Consider the following 26,139-nt stretch of genomic DNA (forward strand, 5'->3'; position numbering starts at 1 on the left):
TCAATGTTGACCCTTTAGCGAGCCTTGTCACATGACTTAGGATAATAGCCAAACCAGAATCTCAATTTGCAGACACTGTGTTTCGGGGTACTGCCCCTCGTCAATGCAAACGGAGATCTGGTTTGGCTGGGTGAGAGGCATCCGACCGATATCCAAGAAGTATCATTTCTCCTTGCGGAGATCGACATGCTAAGCATGCCGAGATGAGGAGACTTAAGTCTCCTCATCTCGGCATGCTTAGCATGTCGATCTCCGCAAGGAGAAACGATACTTCTTGAAAACTTGGTGTAACATTAGGGCTGGGCACACATGGTCAGCTGCTTCCCTGCTCTGTCCCTTACATCCAGGCTGTTTAGTGATCTGACGAGGAGGAGGCCAATACCACATGGTAAATTACAAGGAGAATTTGCGTATGTGCAGCAGATGTAACATGCAGGGATTATATAGATAGAAAATTAGCTATTTAGTAGGAATGTTGAGACTGACTTGGATGTCACCAATGGATTAAAGATACGGTAGGCCATCAAAACAGTGGCGGGCCGGTTAGTTGCTCAGTCAGGTGCAGGGTGGTGTGCACACTGAATGGAGCTGAACAGTACAGTTTCGATCATGTATAGCGGCTGTTCCTGGCTGCTGCAATGAGCCAATTGGTGGCCCCTACTGATCTGATATTGATGAACTCTTCTATGCCCAGACAAGTCCTCTAACAATGTGATGGAGTCTCACAATCTGCATTATATCCATTTCTCTCTGGGAACCTGTCATGGGGATGTAGGGAGAGGTACAGGCATTTGGTAGGTTATAATGCACATCAGATCATTGTGCAGTCCAGCTGAAAATATGTCCATGACAGTTTTGTTTTTTTCTGACATTTTTGTAATGGTAAGTTATATTGTGAGGGTAATGCACCTCTAGCAAAGGCTTTTCCACCCGGAAAAGTCTAAATTGCCGTCACATGACTCTGAAGCGGAGCAGCATTGGGAAGACTGATCATATTTAGTCTACACACCAGTGTGTGATCTGTATCAGTTTAAGGGGTCAGACAGAAGTCTGTTTTTTTCATGTACTAGTATAATAGTTCTAGTTCCATCAGTGATTTTTGTGCAGCATTTCAGCTGATTTTTTTTATCCGAAAAAATGGATATTCTGATGAAAAACACCTTTCTCTACACTAGTCTGTTGAAAAAAAGACAGTGCTTGGAATTTAATTTGATTTTAAATTTTTTTATTTTTTTTTACATACCCATAGGCTGTTCACACGTGTTTTTTCAGTGCGTTTTTTATGCACCTTTTCAGCTAAGTTTTACAGTACCAAAGTCTGAGATTTTAGAAATCGTATGCACACAACTTGTGTTTTTTTGTCCTCAGTATGTTGTGCAATACTTTGTTTTTTTTTTCCAAAATTCATCATGTCACTTTTCTCAGCCTTTATCACCCATTGAAAGCAATGGATGGTGCAAAAAAGTAGGACAAACGCAGGTATCCATTTTTGATGCGTTTTTTTATTCCAAAACCTGATGACGTAGAATCAGTTTATTATTTTTTTTACTGAATTATTTTTATTAGGGGATTTTTACAATATAGGGGATAATGGGTTAGGAAAGTAATGAAGGGAAAGGAAGGAATCCAAACAAAAGGAAAAAAGGAAAGGGGTTAGGGAGGAAGAGGAGAGAAGGAAAATGAAGGGAAATGAAGATCATATTAACATAGTTGCACCACAACAATATATCAAGCGCAAAAACAACATAACATAAAGTATAGATGAAAAATATTCTGACAAAGTAATAAGACATCAAATAAAGAGACTTTTCTTGCTTGGAGAAAAAATTGCGTTCCAAGAGGACTATTTGGAATTATATGTAGGTAGAGAGTTAAAGGGAACCTGTCACCCCTTTTTTTCTGTATGAGATAAAAATACCATTAAATAGGGACTGAGCTGTGCTGGACAATAGTGTATTTTGTGTACCCTGATTCCCCGCCTATGCTGCCGAAATACCTTACCAAAGTCGCCGTTTTCGCCTGTCAATCAAGGTGGTCTGGTCAAATGGGCTTGGTGAAATCGCTTCTTCTCCCCCAGATCTTGCTTATCTTTCCGTTGGTGGCGTAGTGGTTTGTGCATACCCAACAGCGGAATGCACTGCGCAGGTGAAGAAAAAGAGCGCGATCTGTGCTATTCTCCGCTTTTTCGCTGGCGGCGGCCATCTTCCTGAGGCCGCGCGTGCGCAGATGTAGCGCTCTGCTGCCCGGGGCTTCAGGAAAATGGCCGCGGGATGCCGCGCGTGCGCAGATGGAAATCGCGGCACCATTTTCCTGAAGCCGAGTTCGCATCTCGGGATTATCCATCGATTTCCACTTTGATGCAATACAAGTTTTAATTACAGAAAAAATATGTAAAGAAACTTGTCTAATTTTTTGAGGGAGGTCATCAGCCAGAAAAAGGAGAGCCAATTCGGGAGAAATTTTGACGGGAGACTCATTTATTTTATTCAATAGTAAAGACAAATCTTTCCTAAGTATCGAAAGTTTGGGACATTCCCAGAATATGTGAAGATGATTACCTCTTTCGCCACAATTCCTCCAGCATAAATCGGATTGATCGGGAAATGCGTTTTTAAGTCTAGCGGGAGTGTAGAACCACCTAGTTAAAAGTTTAAAATAATTTTCATGTAAGTTTGCGCCAATAGAAGATTTGTACGCTAGTTCCACCGCCTTTTCCCATTTATCTAGGAGGAAATAATTATTGAGATCTTTTTCCCATCTCCACATATAATTCAGTTTTTCAAAAGAGACATCAGAGTTAAAAATCGAATAGATATTCCTCATATTCCAAATTGAGTTATTCATAGGATTCTCTAAAAGAGTAACAAGTTCTCTTGAAAGGGTCAAAGGTAAAGTGAATTTATTTCTAATATACTTCCTTAACTCTAGGAAATTATAGAATTCTTCGTCAGGAAGATTGTATAGTGTTTTCAATGACTGAAAGTTTATAATCAAGTCTAATTTAGGACCCGTTACAAGTGATGAACAGTCTATAATTCCAAACTTTTACCACTTTTTACATGGAAAATTTGGTAGAGCTGTATGAAAAATTGAGATAGGAAGTTTGTTGGGATTAATGTTACATTTTAGTTTTTGAGACACTATATAGTTTTTTCCAAAGTAAGATTAGTGATTAGGTAAAGGAAGAGATGGATCCAATAAATGGGATATTATCAATGATGATAAAGAGGAATTATTATTAGAAGCATTTTTTTTTTCTGCGCTAAACTTTATCAGCATGGACAAGAGACAAATGTACCATGACGAAAGCAAAGCAAAACCTTCCTTTTTTTTTTTTTGTTTTAAAGCAAGTTTCTTACTGCCCAGAGAGCAAGTTTTCATTGAAAAAAAAAAAAATAGAAAATGTAATGCAAAGAAAAAGCTGATTGCCAGAGTTTACCAAAACAGCAACAACGAGCCTTGTATGAATACATATAGGGCAAGGAAGAGATCCCACAAAATTAGAATAAAACAAGTTTTATTTAACAATAGATTAACCCCTTCACCCCCAAGGGTGGTTTGCACGTTATGGACCGGGGCAATTTTTACAATTCTGACCACTGTCCGTTTGAGGTTATAACTCTGGAACGCTTCAACGGATCCCGGTGATTCTGACACTGTTTTCTCGTGACATATTGTACTTCATGATAGTGGTAAAATTTCTTTCATATTACATGCGTTTATTTGTGAAAAAAACGGAAATTTGGCGAAAATTTTTAAAATTTTGCAATTTTCCAACTTTGAATTTTTATGCAATTAAATCACAGAGATATGTCACACAAAATACTTAATAAGTAACATTTCCCACATGTCTACTTTACATCAGCACAATTTTGGAACCAAAATTTTTTTTTGTTAGGGAGTTATAAGGGTTAAAATTTGACAAGCAATTTCTCATTTTCACAACACCATTTTTTTTTTTTTAGGGACCACATCTCGTTTGAAGTCATTTTGAGGGGTCTATATGATAGAAAATACCCAAGTGTGACACCATTCTAAAAACTGCACCCCCCAAGGTGCTCAAAACCACATTCAAGAAGTTTATTAACCCTTAACGTGTCTCACAGGAATTTTTGGAATGTTTAAATAAAAATGAGCATTTAACTTTTTTTTCACACAAAATTTACTTCAGCTCCAATTTGTTTTATTTTACCAAGGGTAACAGGAGAAAATGGACCCCAAAAGATGTTGTACAATTTTTCCTGAGTACGCCAATACCCCATATGTGGGGGTAAACCACTGTTTGGGCGCATGACAGAGCTCTGAAGCGAAGGAGCGCCATTTGTCTTTTCAATGCAAAATTGACTGGAATTGAGATGGGACGCCATGTTGCGTTTGGAGAGCCCCTGATATGCCTAAACATTGAAACCCCCCACAAATGACACCATTTTGGAAAGTAGACCCCCTAAGGAACTTATCTAGAGGTGTGGTGAGCACTTTGACTCACCAAGTGCTTCACAGAAGTTTATAATGCAGAACCGTAAAAATAAAAAATCATATTTTTTCACAAAAATGATCTTTTCGCCCCCAATTTTTTATTTTCCCAAGGGTAAGAGAAGAAATTGGACCCCAAAAGTTGTTGTACAATTTGTCCTGAGTACGCTGATATCCCATATGTGGGGGTAAACCACTGTTTGGGCGCATGGGAGAGCTCGGAAGGGAAGGAGCGCCGTTTGACTTTTCAATGCAAAATTGACAGGAATTGAGGTGGGACGCCATGTTGCGTTTGGAGAGCCACTAATGTGCCTAAACATTGAAACCCCCCCCACAAGTGACACCATTTTGGAAAGTAGACCCCCTAAGGAACTTATCTAGAGGTGTGGTGAGCACTTTGACCCACCAAGTGCTTCACAGAAGTTTATAATGCAGAACCGTAAAAATAAAACAAACATTTTTTTCCCACAAAAATTATTTTTTAGCCCCCAGTTTTGTATTTTCCCGAGGGTAACGGGAGAAAATGGACCCCAAAAGTTGTTGTCCAATTTGTCCTGAGTACGCTGATACCCCATATGTGGGGGGGGGGGAACCACTGTTTGGGCGCATGGGAGGGCTCGGAAGGGATGGAGCGCCATTTTGAATGCAGACTTAGATGGAATGGTCTGCAGGCGTCACATTGCGTTTGCAGAGCCCTAATGTACCTAAACAGTAAAAAAAAACCACAAGTGACACCATTTTGGAAAGTAGACCCCCTAAGCAACTCATCTAGATGTGTTGTGAGAGTTTTGAACCCTCAAGTGTTTCACTACAGTTTATAACGCATAGCCGTGAAAATAAAAAAATTTTTCCCCCCAAAATTATTTTTTAGCCCCCAGTTTTGTATTTTCCCAAGGGTAACAGGAGAAATTGGACCCCAAAAGTTGTTGTCCAATTTGTCTTGAGTACGCTGATACCCCATATGTGGAGGGGAACCACCGTTTGGGTGCATGGGAGGGCTCGGAAGGGAAGGAGCGCCATTTGGAATGCAGACTTAGATGGAATGGTCTGCAGGCGTCACATTGCATTTGCAGAGGCCCTAATGTACCTAAACAGTAGAAACCCCCCACAAGTGACACCATTTTGGAAAGTAGACCCCTTAAGGAACTCATCTAGATGTGTTGTGAGAGCTTTGAACACCCAATTGTTTCACTACAGTTTATAACGCAGAGCCATGCAAATAAATTTTTTTTTTTTTTTCCACAAAAATTATTTTTTAGCCCCCAGTTTTGTATTTTCCCAAGGGTAACAGGAGAAATTGGACCCCAAAAGTTGTTCTCCAATGTGTTCCGAGTACGCTGATACCCCATATGTTGGGGTAAACCCCTGTTTGGGCGCACGGGAGAGCTCGGAAGGGAAGGAGCACTGTTTTTTACTTTTTCAACGCAGAATTGGCTGGAATTGAGATCGGACGCCATGTCGTGTTTGGAGAGCCCCTGATGTGCCTAAACAGTGGAAACCCCCCAATTATAACTGAAACCCTAATCCAAACACACCTCTAACCCTAATCCCAACGGTAACCCTAACCACACCTCTAACCCAGACACACCCCTAACCCTAATCCCAACCCTGTTCCCAACCGTAGATGTAATCCAAACCCTAACCCTAACTTTAGCCCCAACCCTAACTGTAGCCTTAACCCTAGCCCCAACCCTAACCCTAGCCCCAACCTAACCCTAGCTCCAACCCTAGCCCCAACCCTAACCCTAGCCCCAACCCTAGCCCCAACCCTAACCCTAGCCCCAACCCTAACCCTAGCCCCAACCCTAGCCCCAACCCTAGCCCCAACCCTAGCCCCAACCCTAGCCCTAACCCTAGCCCTAACCCTAGCCCTAACCCTAATGGTAAAATGGAAATAAATACATTTTTTAAATTTTTTTATTTTTCCCTAACTAATGGGGTCATGAAGGGGGGTTTGATTTACTTTTATAGCGGGTTTTTTAGCGGATTTTTATGATTGGCAGCTGTCACACACTGAAAGAAGCTTTTTATTGCAAAAAATATTTTTTGCGTTACCACATTTTGAGAGCTATAATTTTTCCATATTTGAGTCCACAGAGTCATCGGAGGTCTTGTTTTTTGCGGGACGAGTTGACGTTTTTATTGGTAACATGCTCGGGCACGGGAGATTGTTTGATCGCTTTTTATTCCGATTTTTGTGAGGCAGAATGACCAAAAACCAGCTATTCATGAATTTCTTTTGGGGGAGGCGTTTATACCGTTCCGCGTTTGGTAAAATTGATAAAGCAGTTTTATTCTTTGGGTCAGTACGATTACAGCGATACCTCATTTCTATCATTTTTTTTATGTTTTGGCGCTTTTATACGATAAAAACTATTTTATAGAAAAAATAATTATTTTGGCATCGCTTTATTCTGAGGACTATAACTTTTTTTTATTTTTTCGCTGATGATGCTGTATGGCCGCTCGTTTTTTGCGGGACATGATGACGTTTGCAGCGGTACCATGGTCATTTATATCTGTCTTTTTGATCGCGTGTTATTCTACTTTTTGTTTGGCGGTATGAGAATAAAGCGTTGTTTTTAGCCTCGTTTTTTTTTTTACGGTGTTCACTGAAGGGGTTAACTAGTGATATAGTTTTATAGGTGGGGTCGTTACGGACACGGCGATACTAAATATGTGTACTTTTATTGTTTGATTTTTTTTATTTAGATAAAGGAATGTATTTATGGGAATAATATTTGTTTTTTTTCTTTATTTAGGAATTTTTTTTTCTTTTTTTTTTTTTTTTTACACGTGGGAATTTTTTTTTTTACTTTTTTACTTTGTCCCAGGGGGGGGGACATTACAGATCGGTGATCTGACAGTGTGCACAGCACTCTGTCATATCACCGATCTCACTTACAGCCGTGCAGGCTGCAGCTTTCATCTGCAGCCTGCACGGCACCCAGAAGTAATCCCTGCAGGACCCGGATGCAGCCCCGCGGCCATTTTGAATCCGGGGCCTGCAGGGATAGGAGGTAGGAGACCCTCGCAGCAATGCGATCACATCGCGTTGCTCCGGGGGTCTCGGGGAAGCCCGCAGGGAGCCCCCTCCCTGCGCGATGCTTCCCTGTACCGCCGGCACACCGCGATCATGTTTGATCGCGGTGTGCCAGGGGTTAATGTGCCGGGGGCGGTCCGTGACCGCTCCTGGCACATAGTGCCGGATGTCAGCTGCGATAGGCAGCTGACACCCGGCCGCGCTCCCCCCGTGAGCGCGGCCGATCGTGCTGGACGTACTATTCCGTCCTTGGGAATTAGGGCCTACCCCACATGGACGGAATAGTACGTCCAATGGCAGAAAGGGGTTAAAAGACTAAATTAAAAAACAGGAGAACTGTGAAAGGCAACGCCAAGAAAAATATCAAAACACTTGTTGAAAGAGCTATTAAATTACTAGTCAATGAAAAGGCCCATATAAATCCTATTGCAATCATGAGATGAATCTCTATATAGGTTATAATACAAAAAGGCCTTTCATTATGATGAAAAAAAAGCCACAGGATAAACTAATAATGAATGGCACAGTAGTAAAAAGATGCCCAGATACAAGGATCTAAAAAGATGGAAATATATACCTAAATATCAATGTACATTGCTCCTGACTATAGTAAGACCACAGCTAGCAATGTGGGCTGTAATCAGCCAGCAAAATCGACTGTGAGTTCAATGAGGTTCAGTAGGTTATATCTATGCCCATAAAGTCCAAGTAAATGTCATATGACAAATGTGAATACCTGTGGACAGATTGCTCCTGGCGTCCCCTCACCCCGACACGCGTTTCACCGGAAGAAGCTGTGGTAGGGTTATTTTCATCATAATGAAAGGCCTTTTTGTTTTATAACCTACTAGCTGTACTACCCGGCTTCGCCCGGGTTAATGACTGCTGTTAGCAAAATAGAATGTGTTAACAAAAATTTATTCTGCACACAAAAACCACAAAACAAATAGATAGAAATGTAATTATTAAAAGGCAAAAACTAAGCAAATAGAAGCATTTCACAACATATATTAGCTTTGTTATACTGAGAATGTCTTTGTTGCCTATATTAACCAATCAGAGCTCAGGTTAATTAACTGTAGCAAAATAGAAGCTGAGCTGTGATTGGTTGCTATTGGCAGCCTGATAAATCCCCAGCCAACAGGAAGCCCTCCCCCCTGGCAGTATATATTAGCTCACACATACACATAATAGACAGGTCATGTGACTGACAGCTGCCGTATTTCCTATATGGTACATTTGTTGCTCTTGTAGTTTGCTTATTAATCAGATTTTTATTTTTGAAGGACAATACCAGACTTGTGTGTGTTTTAGGGCGAGTTTTATGTGTCAAGTTGTGTGTGTTGAGTTGCGTGTGGCGACATGCATGTAGCGACTTTTGTGAGATGAGTTTTGTGTGGCGACATGCGTGTAGCAACATTTTGTGTGTTGAGTTGCATGTGACAGGTTAGTGTAGCAAGTTGTGTGCAGCAAGATTTGTGCATGGCGAGTTTTGCGCGTGGCGAGTTTTATGTGTGGTGCATTTTGAGTATGTGCAAGTTTTGTGTGAGGCAACTTTTGCATGTGGTGCAACTTTTGTACATGTGGCAATTTTTCTGTGTGTGCAAGTTTTGCATGAGGTGAGTTTTCCATGAGGTGAGTTTTGCACGTGTGGCGAGTTTTGCGTGAGCCTAGTTTTGCATATGGCGAGTTTTGCATGTAGCGAGTTTTGAGTGGTGACTTTTGTGTTTCGACTTTTATGTGGCGAGGTTGGTGTGTGTGTGTGGTGAAATGTGTGCTGAGGGTGGTATATGTGTTCAAGCACGTGGTAGTGTGTGGCGCATTTTGTGTTTGTGTTCATATCCCCGTGTGTGGTGAGTATCCCATGTCGGGGCCCCACCTTAGCAACTGTACGGTATATACTCTTTGTCGCCATCGCTCTCATTCTTTAAGTCCTCATTGTTCACATCTGGCAGCTGTCAATTTTCCTCCAACACTTTTCCCTTCACTTTTTCCCCATTATGTAGATAGGAGCAAAATTGTTTGGTGAATTGGAACGCGCGGGGTTAAAATTTCACCTCACAACATAGCCTATGACGCTCTCGGGGTCCAGACGTGTGACTGTGCAAAATTTTGTGGCTGTAGCTGCGACGGTACAGATGCCAATCCCGGACATACACACATACATACATACACACATTCAGCTTTATATATTAGATATACCTGTATGTAATCTCCTGTATATAGTATATACCTGTGTGTCATCTCACCTATATATAGTATATATCTGTGTGTCATCTCCTGTATATAGTATATACCTGTATGTCATCTCCTCCTATACATAGCATATACCTGTGTCATCTCCTCCTGTATATACTATATACCTGTAGGTAATCTGCTCCTGTATATAGTATATACCTGTGTGTCATCTCCTCCTGTATATAGTATATACCTGTATGTCATCTCCTCCTGTATGTAGTATGTACCTGTATGTCATCTCCTCCTCTATATAGTATATACCTGTGTGTCATCTCTCCTGTATATAGTATATATCTGTGTGTCATCTCCTCCTGTATATAGTATATACCTGTGTGTCATCTCCCCTGTAAATAGTATATACCTGTGTGTCATCTCCTGTATATAGTATATAGCTGTATGTCATCTCCTCCTGTATTAGCCCTCGTTCACACGTTATTTGGTCAGTATTTTTACCTCAGTATTTGTAAGCTAAAATGGCAGCCTGATAAATCCCCAGCCAACAGTAAGCCCACCCCCTGGCAGTATATATTAGCTCACACATACACATAATAGACTGGTCATGTGACTGACAGCTGCCGGATTCCTATATGGTACATTTGTTGCTCTTGTAGTTTGTCTGCTTATTAATCAGATTTTTATTTTTGAAGGATACCAGACTTGTGTGTGTTTTAGGGCGAGTTTCGTGTGTCAAGTTGTGTGTGTTGAGTTGCGTGTGGCGACATGCATGTAGGGACTTTTGTGAGATGAGTTTTGTGTGGCGACATGCGTGTAGCAACTTTTTGTGTGTCGAGTTGCATGTGACAGGTTAGTGTAGCAAGTTGTGTGCAGCAAGTTTTGCGCATGGCGAGTTTTGCGCGTGGCGAGTTTTATGTGTGGTGCCTTTTGAGTATGTGCAAGTTTTGTGTGAGGCAACTTTTGCATGTGTTGCAACTTTTGTGCATGTGGCAATTTTTCTGCGTGTGGCAATTTTTCTGCGTGTGCAAGTTTTGCGTGTGGCGAGTTTTGCACGTGTGGCGAGTTTTGCATGTGGAGAGTTTTGCGCGTGGCGAGTTTTGAGCGGCGACTTTTGTGTTTCTACTTTTATGTGGCGAGGTTGGTGTATGTGTGGTGAAATGTGCACTGAGGGTGGTATATGTGTTCGAGCACGTGGTAGTGTGTGGCGCATTTTGTGTGTGTGTTCATATCCCCGTGGTGGTGTGATTATCCCATGTTGGGGCCCCACCTTAGCAACTGTACAGTATATACTCTTTGGTGCCATCGCTGTCATTCTTTAAGTCCCCCTTGTTCACATCTGGCAGCTGTTAATTTGCCTCCAACACTTTTCCTTTCATTTTTTCCCCATTATGTAGATAGGGGCAAAATTGTTTGGTGAATTGGAAAGCGCGGGGTTAAAATTTCACCTCACAATATAGCTTTGACGCTCTCAGGGTCCAGACGTGTGACTGTGCAAAATTTTGTGCCTGTAGCTGCGACGCCTCCAACACTTTTCCTTTCACTTTTTCCCCATTATGTAGATAGGGGCAAAATTGTTTGGTGAATTGGAAAGCGCGGGGTTAAAATTTCACCTCACAACATAGCCTATGACGCTCTCGGGGTCCAGACGTGTGACTGTGCAAAATTTTGTGGCTGTAGCTGCTACGGTTCAGATGCCAATCCCGGACATACATACATACATACATACATACACACACACACACATTCAGCTTTATATATTAGATATAGAGATTCATCTCATGGTTGCAATAGGATTTATATGGGCCTTTTCATTGACTATTCATTTAATAGCTTTCAACAAGTGTTTTGATATTTTTCTTGGCGTTTCCCTATCACGGTTCTCCTACTTTTTAATTTTGTCTTTTAATATATTGTTCAATAACAGTTATTGTTTTATTCTAATTTTGTGGGAGCTCTTCCTTGCCCTATATGTATTCATATAAGGCTCGTTGTTGCATGATGCATGAAGTGCCCTTATGATATTGGGACATTTTTTTATTTATTTACCAAAACAGGTAGCTTCTGTTTAAAGGAGGATGTTTTTAATGAATATACAGTATGTTGTTTTTTATGAAGTGTATTTTTACAAATTACACCAAATCTACACAATGGAAACACAAAGTAGGAAACATTTCTGGTTATGCATAAAAACCCTCAAACCGTGTCCCTTTTACCTGTGCAGAACTATTCGCCAATAGTCAGTAAGGCTTATAATGATTTTGTTACATTCAGTCAAAATATTTTCTAACGATTACTTTGTTTCTCGCAGGTTACGTGGAATGCACATGTGTCCTTTTAAAAGGGGCTGAAAATTGACACAAACTTCTGGTTCTCCATCTCATGCAATGGCTACAGGACTAAAAAATGTGGGCCATGCTTTTGGTGGCCCAACTTCCTCTAAAACTTTCCAGACCACATCTGTTATAGTTGATGACGACGATGACGTAGTCTTCATTGAACCTGTGCAGGTGCCTCAGAATGTACCAACTGGGGCTCTGAGAAGTGCTGGGTTTTCTTCTACAAAAGAAAACCACAGGGCAGACTTGAAATCACACTCTTCTTCCAGCAAAGATTTAGATATTAGCAAGTCAATAATAAGTGAGACAATCATCATTGATGATGAGGAAGAACCTGAGCCAAGTCGTGTCCATGACAAAAATGCTTCCACTTTTACCAGTCGCAGACTTATGGACTCCAACAGATCGGTTAATAGGGATTATCCATCTTCATCCAGCTTCTCAAGAAACAAACCAAGTGCTGGTTTAATGAGTTCTGGTATTACTACTGAGCCAGACTCTGAAATACAGATCGCTAATGTCACCACTTTAGATTCTGGGATAAACTCTGCAAGTGATGGACACCGTCAGACTTCAGAGAGTAGAGATATGAACCTGATGATCACACATGTCACATCACTGCAGAATCCTGGTATGGGAGATGTGCCCAATGGATTGCAGTCTAATTTTGGTGGCCATGTACCGAATTTTCCACCTTCACTTACCTCACAGACCAAGTCTACATCGGGACCTTATAATCCAGGAAGAATTAATGTTGGTGGTGATGTCTTTCAGAATGGGGAATCCGCAACACATCACACTTCTGGTTAGTGTTAAAGGATAAATAACATTTAGTAGTAATTATGTATTTTGTGTCATCAAGTAAAAATCATTCAACTGATGCCACCGGATCAGTTTTTTTCTCATAGACTTGTATTAGCGACGGATGGCCTCACTTTTCATCCGTCGTTCGCCGGATCCATCAAAAATTGTTTGCCCAGTGGCCGGAAACAATGGACAAAGTAAAGGTTTTTTTGTGTCCATCGAAAAAACGGACAGCGACGGATCCGCCGTCGTCCGTCGTTTGCTCGAATGGAAGCCTATGGGCGCCGGATCCGTCAAATGACGGAATCCGGCGACGGATTCCGCTTATTTTAACTGAGCATGCTCCGGTCCAATTAGCCAGATCCCTTGGTCGGGTCCGTCGAAAAAACGAATCCATTGCATCAGTTTTTCAGAATCTGCGACGGATCCGTCGAGCCAATGGATTGTGACTGACGGCAAAAAACTGATGTGTGAAAGGGGCCTAAGAGATATGTTTATTACTCAAAAAGGTGCATCACCAGTCATCTGCTATTCAATGTGTAAATTCAAGTGGCTAATCTGGAAAGTGTTATCCTCCGATGAGGTGATAACTTTTAGATTCAAAGGAAGTGAATTTTGTCCTCCCTTTCAATGGAGCTGCGGTGGAGAATGTTCATTTTTACAGGACTGCCGGAGAGAGCCGAGCACCGTTATCGGCTGTGTCCCGCAGAAAACGTCTCATCTTTTATTAGCCATTAGCCAGTTCAGGACTGGACCATTCTTCCCCTGCTTCCTGGTTAGGCACATTTTCGGATTTCAATCTGCATGTTCTTTCAATGGCACTGAGAAAAAAAAAACTATGTACATAGAATTTTTTTTTCACAGTACATGGGGATTGTTTTGTCATTTTTGCATTCCTATTTTTTCTGATAGAGGGAAAATTTTAAGAAAAATAGGAATACTATAGGAGTAAAAAACGCCACAAGAGCAATGGCAAAACCGCCAGTGACTGGAAAACGCAGTGGGTGCGATAGCGTCTTAAAGATGTCTTGTGCACATACCCTTACAGGGGAACCTTCAGCCTGCATAGCAGAGCTGACTGGGTCTCCTAGAACACAGCACTGCCTGCTTCTTCCCTACACCATGCGATCACATGTTCACTGGGTTCAGAGAAGGAAGCACTGTCAGTGCTACTGCTTCCTAATCTGTATCCACAAGCACCGCTCAGCACTGTCTACACCGAGATGGAGAAGGTAAACGTGATAAGCCATTTTTTTTGTTCTCTGTCAGCCGCCAAGAGTAATATGTGGTCTGCTCAGTCATTTATAGTTTATGGGCAGCCCAGAAATAGTTAAAATATGAGCACTTTGTTTTAATGAGGAAAGACCGGTTTCTATACAAACAGCTGAACTGTGAGAGAAAATGTTTAATAGTTACTTTCTCTGAAGATCGAAGGCACATTTCTGATGAATATTGCTGCCTTTTTGTGACCCCTCTCCAAATAGTGAGGAAAAATGCCAACCTATAGCAGACAGCTGCGTAAAAGGTGATTTGTCTGGAGGTTTTTGGATCACTGTCAAATGCTGTAGTTAAAGTCTTTTTGGACAGAACTGTCTCTCATCCAAGAAAGCTCTGATTAGACCACAGATAAGAGCGGTGATTTGTGGTTTTAACTTGGGTCATTGTTGTTAAGATGACAACCTTCCTAAATGTATAACTATTTTTTTGGCTGGATGGCAGACACGCAATGATGGCCCTGCCTCTCATGACTCTTGTTCTATAAGCTATTCACTTGAAACAGAACAAATACTCACCATATGTATCTGTATAATCTATATCCTGGCTGCTGCATTAACTCACATTCACCGCCCTTGCATAAACTCTTTACACTCCATCCATATCGGCACCTCTGTCCTTGAGTTTCCTATGTATAGCACTCATGCTCTGTTCACATTGCTTAACAGCTCAGATCCATTTAGTCCCACCATCCAACACAAGAAACGCTCTCACAAATCACTTAACCATCTGCTCACTCTTTCTATCCTCCTCCTAGTCGCTGGAGACATCTCTCCCAACCTCGGCCCCCCATGTTATAGCCAGTCAAACCTCCCAACTGCTACACCCAGAAACCCCTCTAACCTTATTAATATTCCCTGCATGCTTTCTGTCTCTTTCAATTGTGCCCTTTGGAATTCTCGCTCTGTGTGTAATAAACTCTCCTCCATTCATGACTTTTTCCTTTCTAACTCTCTTAATCTCCTGGCTCTTACTGAAACCTGGATTCAGCAGTCAGACACCACCGCTGCTGTTGCTCTTTCATATGGTGGACTACAATTTTCTCATACCCCAAGATCAGACAACAGAGCAGGTGGAGGCGTTGGTCTGCTCCTTTCACCCAAATGTACCTTCCAAGTTATCCCCCAAGTACCCTCACTTGTATTCCCTTCCTTTGAGGTCCATGCTGTCAGACTCTATGACCCCTTCTCCATGCGAGTGGCGGTGGTGTATCGTCCTCCCGGCCCCTCTCATCAGTTCCTGGATCACTTTGCTACCTGGCTTCCACACTTTCTCTCCTGTGACACCCCCACCCTTAACATGGGTGATTTCAACATCCCCATTGCTTCTCCCCATCTGCTTCTCACCTTTTATCTCTAACCTCCTCTTTCGGCCTCTCGCAGCATACTAACTCTCCAATGCATGAAGATGGAAACTCCCTTGACTTGGTCTTCTCCCGGCTTTGCTCAGTGGATGATTTCACAAACTCCCCTCTCCCGCTCTCTGACCACAACCTTCTTTCATTCTCTATCAAGAACTGCCACCCCGCTCAGGTCACCCCCACTTTCCACACTTATAGAAACATACAGGCCATTAACACCCAGAAACTTATGAAGAACTTGCAGTCCTCATTGGCCCCAATCTTCTCCATCTCATGTCCTGATTCTGCTCTGAAGCATTACAATGAAACCCTGCAAAGTGCCCTGGATGAAGCTGCACCTCCTATACATAGAACAACTCGGCACAGACGGCGACAACCGTGGCACACGCTGCAAACACGTTTCCTGCAGCGGTGCTCCAGGTGCGCCAAACGTCTGTGGAGAAAATCTAATCTACCCGAAGATTTCATCCATTATAAGTTCATGCTAAAAACATACAACTCTGCCCTTCACCTCTCCAAACAAACCTATTTCAACACTCTCATCACCTCACTGTCAAATAACCCTAAACGTCTCTTTGACACTTTCCAGTCCCTACTCAACCCAAGAGAGCAGGCCCCAACCACAGATATCCGCGCTGACGATCTGGCCAATTACTTCAAAGAAAAAATTGACCACATCTTCTCGCCCGACCACTTGCACCAGTGACCCCATTCCGTCACATCTCCTCCAGTCCCTTTCCCCAGCTGTCACCTCTCACCTAACAAAAATATTCAACCTTTCCCTCACTTCCGGTATTTTTCCATCCTCATTTAAGCATGCCATCATACATCCATTACTTAAAAAACCCTCCCTCGACCAAAACTGTGCCGCTAATTATAGACCTGTCTCTAATCTTCCCTTCATCTCTAAACTCCTCGAACGCCTGGTCCACTCCCGTCTTACCTGCTATCTCTCAGATAACTCTCTTCTCGACCCTCTTCAATCTGGCTTCCGCTCTTTACACTCTACTGAAACTGCCCTCACTAAAGTCTCTAATGACCTACTAACAACTAAATCTAATGGTCACTACTCCATGCTAATTCTCTTGGATCTCTCCGCAGCATTCAACACTGTGGATCATCAGCTCCTCCTCAATATGCTCCGCTCCATCGGCCTCAAGGACATCGTTCTCTCCTGGTTCTCCTCCTATCTCTCTGACCGATCCTTCACTGTATGTTTTGCTGGTTCCTCCTCCTCTCACCTTCCCCTTACTGTTGGGGTTCCTCAAGGATCAGTCCTAGGCCCCTTCCTCTTCTCTTTGTATACTGCCCCTATTGGACAAACAATCAGTAGATTTGGTTTCCAGTACCGTCTCTATGCTGACGACACCCAATTATACACCTCTTCTCCTGTTATCACGCCGACCTTTTTAGAAAACACCAGTGATTGTCTTACCGCTGTCTCGAAAGGTACCGTTACACTAAGTGACGCTCCAGCGATATAGACAACGATCCGACCTAAACTAGATCGCTGGAGCGTTGCTGTTAGGTCGCTGTAGAGACGTCAAACACAGCAGCTCCAGAACGATGCAGGAGCGATCCAGTGACGTAACGGCGACTCGCTTATCGTTCACGCTCCATGTAAAAACATTGCTGACATCGTTGCTTTTGCTGTCAAACATGACGATACATGCCGATCTAGCGACCAAATAAAGTTCCAGACTTCTAGCTCCGACCAGCGATATAACAGCGGGATCCAGATCGCTGCTGCGTGTCAAACACAACGAGATCGCTATCCAGGACGCTGCAACGTCACGGATCGTTGTCGTTCTCGTTGGAAAGTTGTTTAGTGTGAAACTGAACCTGTCAAAAACTGAACTCCTCGTGTTCTCTCCCTCTGCTAACCAACCTTTGCCTGACCTTGCCATCTCCGTGTGTGGTTCCACCATTACTCCAAAGCAACATGCCCGCTGCCTTGGGTTCATCCTTGATTCCGAGCTTTCATTCACCCCCCACATCCGATCACTGGCTCGCTCTTCTTATCTGCATCTCAAAAACATTTCTAGAATTCGCCCTTTTCTTACTTTCGACTGTGCAAAAACTCTTACTGTCTCCCTTATTCATTCTCGTCTGGACTATTGTAACTCTCTACTAATCAGCCTCCCTCTTACCAAACTCTCCCCGCTCCAATCTGTCCTGAATGCTGCTGCCAGAATCATATTCCTCACCAACCGTTACACCGATGCCTCTACCTTGTGCCAGTCATTACACTGGCTACCCATCCACTCCAGAATCCAGTACAAAACTACTACCCTCATCTACAAAGCACTCCATGGCTCAGCACCACCCTACATCTCCTCTCTGGTCTCAGTCTACCACCCTACCCGTGCCCTCCGCTCCGCTAATGACCTCAGGTTAGCATCCTCAATAATCAGAACCTCCCACTCCCGTTTCCAAGACTTTACACGTGCTGCGCCGATTCTTTGGAATGCACTACCTAGGTTAATACGATTAATCCCCAATCCCCACAGTTTTAAGCGTGCCCTAAAAACTCATTTGTTCAGACTGGCCTACCGCCTCAACGCATTAACCTAACTATCCCTGTGTGGCCCATTCAAAAAAAAAAAACATAATCAGGTTACTCTCATCATGTTCTCATACACTTTATGCAGTTAATAGCACTCTGTCTGTACTGCTACATACTTAGGCAGTTAACTGGTTCATGCAGCTTTACATGAAAACCCGAGCCTTACACTATGGCTGGTCCAAATAACTAAAGCAATTGTTACCATCCACCTCTCCTGTCTCCCCTTTTCCTCATAGTTTGTAAGCTTGCGAGCAGGGCCCTCATTCCTCCTGGTATCTGTTTTGAACTCTGATTTCCGTTATGCTGTAATGTCTATTGTCTGTACAAGTCCCCTCTATAATTTGTAAAGCGCTGCGGAATATGTTGGCGCTATGTAAATAAAAATTATTATTATTATTATAAGCTGTATATTGTTCCTCCTCAGTCTGCCCTAGACAGCTTTATAGATAACTTCTTGATGTTTAGATGATGTATAGAGCAACCATTGTAAGCACCCAAAATCCTTACAACAAATCACCCTTAATAGTAATAATTATCACTTATTTTAGCCTTTTCATCTGAAAGTGTAAATATAGTTTTGAAGCTTGATGAATTAATCCTGTGCATGTTACTATTCTTGTTACAAATGGCACATTTGTTGAAGGAAATGTGTCACCAGCAAAAAAAAGCTACTTAATCTGAATGCAGTATTATCTAGAGCAGGGGTGGGCAATTAATTTTCCCAAGGGGCCACATGAAAGACTGTATGACTTTTGTGGAGAGTCAAATCAATAGGCTGAAATTAATTCTGCTCAATATTAACATAATAATTATAATGTATCTCTTAATGTTGAGAAGAATTAAGTATGCTGACATCCCCTTATATACTGTATGAGACCACACACAGCCCCCATATAATGTATGAGCCCCCGCATTGCCTCCCATGTGCAGTGTGAGCCCCCACATAGCCTTTCATGTACAGTGTCAGCCCCCACATAGCCTTTCATGTACAGTGTCAGCCCCCACATAGCCTCCCATGTACAGTGTGAGCCCCCGCATAGCCTCCCATGTGCAGTGTGAGCCCCCGTATAGCCTCCCATGTACAGTGAGCCCCCGCATAGCCTCCCATGTGCAGTGAGCCCCCGCATAGCCTTTCATGTACAGTGAGCCCCCGCATAGCCTCCCATGTGCAGTGTGAGCCCCCGCATAGCCTCCCATGTGCAGTGTGAGCCCCCGCATAGCCTCCCATGTGCAGTGTGAGCCCCCGCATAGCCTCCCATGTACAGTGTGAGCCCCCGCATAGCCTCCCATGTACAGTGAGCCCCCGCAAAGCATCCCATGTACAGTGTGAGCCCCCGCATAGCCTCCCATGTACAGTGTGAGCCCCCGTCAGCCAAACACCACATACACATGACAAGAACCACACCACATACTTGCCTTGCTCCCGTTCCCCTGGCGCTCTGTTCCTGTCTCCAGTGCACTGACTCTCTGCAGCTGATTCAATGAAATGATGTAATCTCGTCAGCTGTCACAAATGCTGATTGGTGGAAGAAGGGCTGCCGGCCCCGCCTCCACCAATGTATTCCCCACTGTCTGCATCCAGAGGATACTGAGAGCGGTGATAGCGGGCGGGGGAGGGCACTGTGCAGCCCATGGGCCACTGTTTCAACCCTTTAGGGTACGTTCCCACGGTCTGTAAACACTATGGGTTGGACGCTATGTACATCTGCAGCGTCCAGATGTTAGAGTAGTGGATGGGATTTCAAGAAATCCCATGTTCACTATGTGTGCACTGACGCTTGTAGCTCACCCGCTGAGACGGACATGTGGCGCATCTTTCCAGACCGCAGCATGTCAATTTATCTTGTGGAGACGCAGGCCTCCGCAAGATAAATGTCACCCATACAATGGACGGGGTGTTTCCGCACAGCTCAATGAACACTTGCAGAATAACCTGCGTTCAAAAGCCGGCAGCACTTTGGATACGGCAGACGTGCTGTGTCCAAAGCGCTGCAGATTACTGACCGTTGGAACGCAGCCTTAGATGTCTTGATCCGCGGGCCGGACTGGAACAACCAGAGGGCCTGATGTGACCCGTGGTCCGCACTTTGCCCAGATCTGACCTAGAGGCAAAGTCTTTGATTCCAGTGATTTTGATTAAAAACTTTTTATCTGCAGCAGATCTAGCCTTTCTCTGACTGCTGAGCCCTGTATAAACCCACACCACTGATTGGCGGCTTTCTGTGTACTGTGCAAAGCTGCCTATGGAGGTTTGCACTACCTGGCAGCAGGTTTACTAGTCCTCTAGACATAATCTCCTGCTGATTAAATCTATGATTTTATAAAAAACTACAGCACACAGCCCCGTAAGTGGCACCTCACCAAAATTGGGTTTTCTGCCCCTACATCATGCAGCTCTCAGATGGGGTATAATAATATATATAGGTAGAATAAATGTCTACACATAGAATAGGTGTTTGTGTGTATGTATGTATGTGTGTGTATATGTGTGTGTGTGTATATATATATATATATATATATATATATATATATATATATATATATATATATATATATATATATATATATATATATATATATATATATATATATATATAATTTTTTTTTTTTTTTTTTTTTTCATACAGCGCTAGATATCATAAAAGCCGGTAATTCATTTGCCGGCTTTTGCTATCTCCTTCCCAAACCCGACAGGATATGAGACATGGTTTACATAAAGTAAACCATCTCATATCCCCTTTTTTTTTTTTTGCATATTCCACTCTACTAATGTTAGTAGTGTGTATGTGCAAAATTTGGGCGCTCTAGCTATTAAAGGGTTATATCGCGGAAAAAATTGGTGTGGGCTCCCGCGCAATTTTCTCCGCCAGAGTGGTAAAGCCAGTGACTGAGGGCAGATATTAATAGCCTCGAGAGGGTCCATGGTTATTGGCCCCCCGTGGCTAAAAACATCTGCCCCCAGCCACCCCAGAAAAGGCACATCTGGAAGATGCGCCTATTCTGGCACTTGGCCACTCTCTTCCCACTCCCGTGTAGCAATGGGATATGGGGTAATGAAGGGTTAATGTCACCTTGCTATTGTAAGGTGACATTAAGCCAGATTAATAATGGAGAGGCGTCAAATATGACACCTATCCATTATTAATCCAATAGTACAAAATGGTTAATAAAACACACACATTATTACAAAGTACTTTAATGAAATAAAGACATAGGGTGTTGTAATAATTTATTATACTCTTAATCCACCTGAAGACCCTCGTTCTGTAAAAAAGGAAAAATAAAAAATCAACAATATCCCATACCTTCCGTCGTTCTGGTCACGTCCCACGATGTAAATCCATCTGAAGGGGTTAAATCATTTTACACCCAGGAGCTCTGCTAAAGCAGTTGTGCTTGTGGTTGTAAAAATACGGGGAATGAATGGAGTGCAGGGGAATGTCCTGTAGTTACCTTGAGTCGCGGTGATGCGCCCTCTGCTGGATGTTCTCATATGAACTCGAGCGTGGGAACTTTTGAGATATATATATATATATATATATATATATATATATATATATATGTTTTAACCCCCTTTCTGACATTGGACGTACTATCCCGTCGAGGTGGGGTGGGCCCGTATGACCACCGACGGGATAGTACATCCAGCGCGATCGGCGGTGCTAACGGGGGGAGCGCAGCCGATCGCGGCCAGGTGTCAGCTGATTATCACAGCTGACATCCGGCACTATGTGCCAGGAGCGGTCACGGACCGCCCCCGGCACATTAACCCCTGGCACACCGCGTTCAAACATGATCGCGGTGTGCCGGCGGTACAGGGAAGCATCGCACAGGGAGGGGGCTCCTTGTGTGCTTCCCTGAGACCCCCGGAGCAACACGATGTGATTGCGTTGCTGCGAGGGTCTCTTACCACCTCCTTGCTGCAGGTGCCCGGATCCAAGATGGCCGTGGCATCCGGGTCCTGCAGGGAGGGAGGTGGCCTGCTCAGAGCAGGTGCTTGGTAAGCCTGCAGTGCTGTAAGTCAGATCGGTGATCTGACAGAGTGCTGTGCAAACTGTCAGATCACCGATCTGTGATGTCCCCCCCTGGGACAAAGTAAAAAAGTAATATACAAAATTTCCACATAAGTAAAAAAAAAAAATCCTAAATCAAGAAAAAAAAAAAATATATTATTCCCATAAATACATTTCTTTATCAAAATAAAACAATAAAAGTACACATATTTAGTATCTCCGCGTCCTTAACGACCCCACCTATAAAACTATATCACTAGTTAACCCCTTCAGTGAACACCGTAGGAAAAAAGAGGCAAAAAATAACGCTTTATTATCATACCGCCGAACAAAAAGTGGAATAACACGCGATCAAAAAGACGGATATAAATAACCATGGTAACGCTGAAAACGTCATCTTGTCCCGCAAAAAACGAGCCTCCATACAGCGTCATCAAAGAAAAAATAAAAAAGTTATAGTCCTCAGAATAAAGTGATGCCAAAATAATTATTTATTCTATAAAAGTTTTTATCGTATAAAAGCGCCAAAACATAAAAAAATGATATAAATGAGGTATCGCTGTAATCGTACTGACCCGAAGAATAAAACTGCTTTATCAATTTTACCAAACGTGGAACGGTATAAACGCCTCCCCCAAAAGAAATTCATGAATAGCTGGTTTTTGGTCATTCTGCCTCACAAAAATCGGAATAAAAAGCGATCAAAAACTGTCACGTGTCCGAAAATGTTACCAATAAAAACGTAAACTCGTCCCGCAAAAAACAAGACCTCACATGACTCTGTGGACCAAAATATGGAAAAATTATAGGTCTCAAAATGTGGAGACACAAAAACTTTTTTGCTATAAAAAGCGTCTTTTAGTGTGTGACGGCTGCCAATCATAAAAATCCGCTATAAAAAATGCTATAAAAGTAAATCAAACCCCCCTTCATCACCCCCTTAGTTAGGGAAAAATAATAAAATTAAAAAAATGTATTTATTTCCATTTTCCCATTAGGGTTAGGGCTAGGGTTAGGGTTAGGGCTACGGCTGGGGTTAGGGTTGGGGCTAGGGTTGGAGCTAAAGTTAGGGTTAGGGTTGGGGCTAAATTTAGGGTTAGGGTTTGGATTACATTTACGGTTGGGATTAGGGTTAGGGGTGTGTTTGCATTAGGGTTTGTTAGAATTGGGGGTTTCCACTGTTCAGGCACATCAGGAGCTCTCCAAACGCGACATGGCGTCCGATCTCAATTCCAGCCAATTCTGCATTGAAAAAGTAAAACAGTGCTCCTTCCCTTCCAAGCTTTACCGTGCGCCCAAACAGGGGTTTACCCCAACATATGGGGCATCAGCGTACTCGGGACAAACTGAACAACAACTTTTGGGGTCTAAGTTCTCGTTACCCTTGGGAAAATATAAATTTGGGGGGCTAAAAATCATTTTTGTGGGAAAAAAAAAGATTGTTTATTTTCACGGCTCTGCGTTGTAAACTGTAGTGAAACACCTGGGGATTCAAAGTTCTCACAACACATCTAGATAAGTTCCTTGGGAGGTCTAGTTTCCAATATGGGGTCACTTTTGGGGGTTTCTACTGTTTGGGTACATCAGGGGCTCTGCAAATGCAACATGATGCCTGCAGACCAATCCATCTAAGTCTGCATTCCAAATGGCGCTCCTTCCCTTCCGAGCTCTGCCATGCGCCCAAACAGTGGTTCCCTCCCACATCAGGGGCTCTCCAAACGCAACATGGTGTCCCATCTCAATTCCAGTCAATTTTGCATTGAAAAGTCAAATGGCGCTCCTTCCCTTCCGAGCTCTGCCATGCTCCCAAACAGTCGTTTATCCCCACATATGGGGTATGGGCGTACTCAGGACAAATTGTACAACAACCTTTGGGGTCCATTTTCTCCTGTTACCCTTGGTAAAATAAAACAAATTGGAGCTGAAATAAATTTTGTGTAAAAAAAAAAATTTAAATGTTAATTTTTATTTAAACATTCCAAAAATTCCTTGCATACGGAGGATGACATGCGCAAAATACGCTGCCACACCCTGCCTACGGAGGACATACGGATCACTATTTTGGGAACATTTCTGCGTATTACGGCCGTAAAAAATGGACCGTATTTTCATACGCTGAGTGTGACGCCGGCCTTATAAAGTAGTATTAAGGACCTGAGAGCAGGGCGCTTCCGGCCTCCCTGCCTGTGTTATGCATTAAAAGCATGTGTGATGGCAAAGGGATGAGTGAGAAGCTGCGCCACCCACAAGATTGCAGCCTGCTTCTTTTGAAAAATGGAATGTAAAACAAAGGTTTTTAGATACTGACTTTTATAAACTATCTGAAATAAGTGAACACATACCTATGAAGCTGTGTGCACACGTTCAGGATTTTTTGCATTTTTTTGCTATAAATACATATGCATGCCATCATTTATAATGCATTCTGCAATTTTTGTGCATATGTTGCGTTTTTTTCCGCGAAAAAGCGCATCACGGTAAAAAAAACAGCATGTTCATTAATTTTGTGGATTTTTTGCAGATTTCCCACTATATTATTGCATTGGGAACCTCCGGGAGAAAACGCAAAAAAAAAAACGCATGCGGATTTCTTGCAGAAAATGTCCGGTTTTGTTCAGGAAATTTCGGCAAGAAATCCTGACGTGTGCACATAGCCTAACTATATTTTTTAACAAAGCTATACTTTTGGTGATCAGTACTGTTCAAGAATTGCTCAATTCATGATTGTTTCCATGTAAATGGTGCAGATCATCCGACGAACAAGTGAAATGCTCGTTCATCAGGTGAAATGATCCTTTGTGCAGCTGAAAAATCATTGTTCTCTGCAGCACAGGTCTTTCTCTCCCGAGAACCATGGCAGCCTATATACGCTTATGCATGTTATGGATCGCTCAGTGCACAGCCTTTACTTAGGTCTCTCTGTATATACAGGCTATTAATCTTTTGCTGATTGGCGGACGTTCTTTGGAAGCAGACTTTAAAGGAAACCTGTCACATGGAAAATGCAGTCCAATCTGCAGTCACCATGTTGTAGAGCAGGGGAAGCTGAGTATATTGATATATAGATTTGAGAGAAAAGATTCGGTATAAACTGTGTTTTCTCCTTCGCCTCATTGGGGGACACAGACTGTGGGTGTATGCTGCTGCCACCAGAAGGCTGACACTAAGTAATACAAAGAAAGTTAGCTCCTCCCCTGCAGTATACGCCCTCCTGCTGGCTCCCAGCTAACCAGTTCTTGCTTAGTGTCTGTAGGAGGCACACGGGTCTGTTTCAGACCCCAACGTTTTTATTTTATTTTTTACTTTTCTGTAAATTTTTATTTTTTAATTAACGGAGTGAAGGGGGCGACAGTTCCTTTCAAGGTTTCGATCTCCCCCGAACCATCAACAGGCGAGCACGGCGAGTATACCTCCCCGTACCCTCTCCTGCGACGTGGGAAGCCATTTCTGAGCTCAGTTCAGGGGCGACGGTTCCTTTCATGGTCCCGATCTCCCCACACCAGCAGCAGGCGACCACATGGAGTGTCGCCTCCATGTATCCTCTCCTGGAGCCAGGCCTAATGCCGGACAACTGGCCCTGTCCACCAGGTTTTACCCTCGGCTGTACAGAGGCCCCTCTCTATGGCGTCCTAGCAGCCCCCACTGTCCCACCACTGTGAAAGCGGATGGCACAAGGAGGCGGACGGTTCCTCTCCACCTCCCTAACATACGGATGATGGATTGAGGTTTATCCCTGCACCGTCCACGCTGCACAGAACAGCGCTGAAACCCACATCCGCGGCGGCTCCATGCCGAGACGCGCACCGATGGTGAGTGGATCCATCTTCAGAGGGATATCCACATGCTGACAGGCAGCCTCAGCCACTTTCCTGTGGCCCACCTCTCTGAGGTAACGCTCTGGCCGGCTGCAAAAATTTAGCCCCTGGCTTTGGCCGATGTGTAGGCCGCATCCCGGAAGTCTCGCCTGAAACGCCCCGCTGGTGTCGCCCGCCTGCTACAGAAATTTAGGCCCCGGCTTGGGCCTATTCAACATCGTGTCCGTGGCTCCGCCCCCTGAGTTGGCGCTTCTCGCTCTC

General features: G+C 43.3%; 1 protein-coding gene across 1 annotated transcript in view; it reads left to right on the plus strand.

The window, feature by feature from the left end:
• ZMYM2 (zinc finger MYM-type containing 2) overlaps positions 1-26,139 on the plus strand; it is a 118,108-nt gene that overhangs the window by 48,106 nt on the left and 43,863 nt on the right. The window contains exon 2 of the mRNA XM_077298362.1: positions 12,018-12,850. Within this exon, the coding sequence (XP_077154477.1) occupies positions 12,094-12,850 (757 nt within the window). The 5' untranslated portion in view covers positions 12,018-12,093. The remainder of the gene's footprint in view (positions 1-12,017; positions 12,851-26,139) is intronic.

Source organism: Ranitomeya variabilis, chromosome 3 (assembly GCF_051348905.1).
Source record: "Ranitomeya variabilis isolate aRanVar5 chromosome 3, aRanVar5.hap1, whole genome shotgun sequence".
Classification (NCBI taxonomy): domain Eukaryota; kingdom Metazoa; phylum Chordata; class Amphibia; order Anura; family Dendrobatidae; genus Ranitomeya; species Ranitomeya variabilis.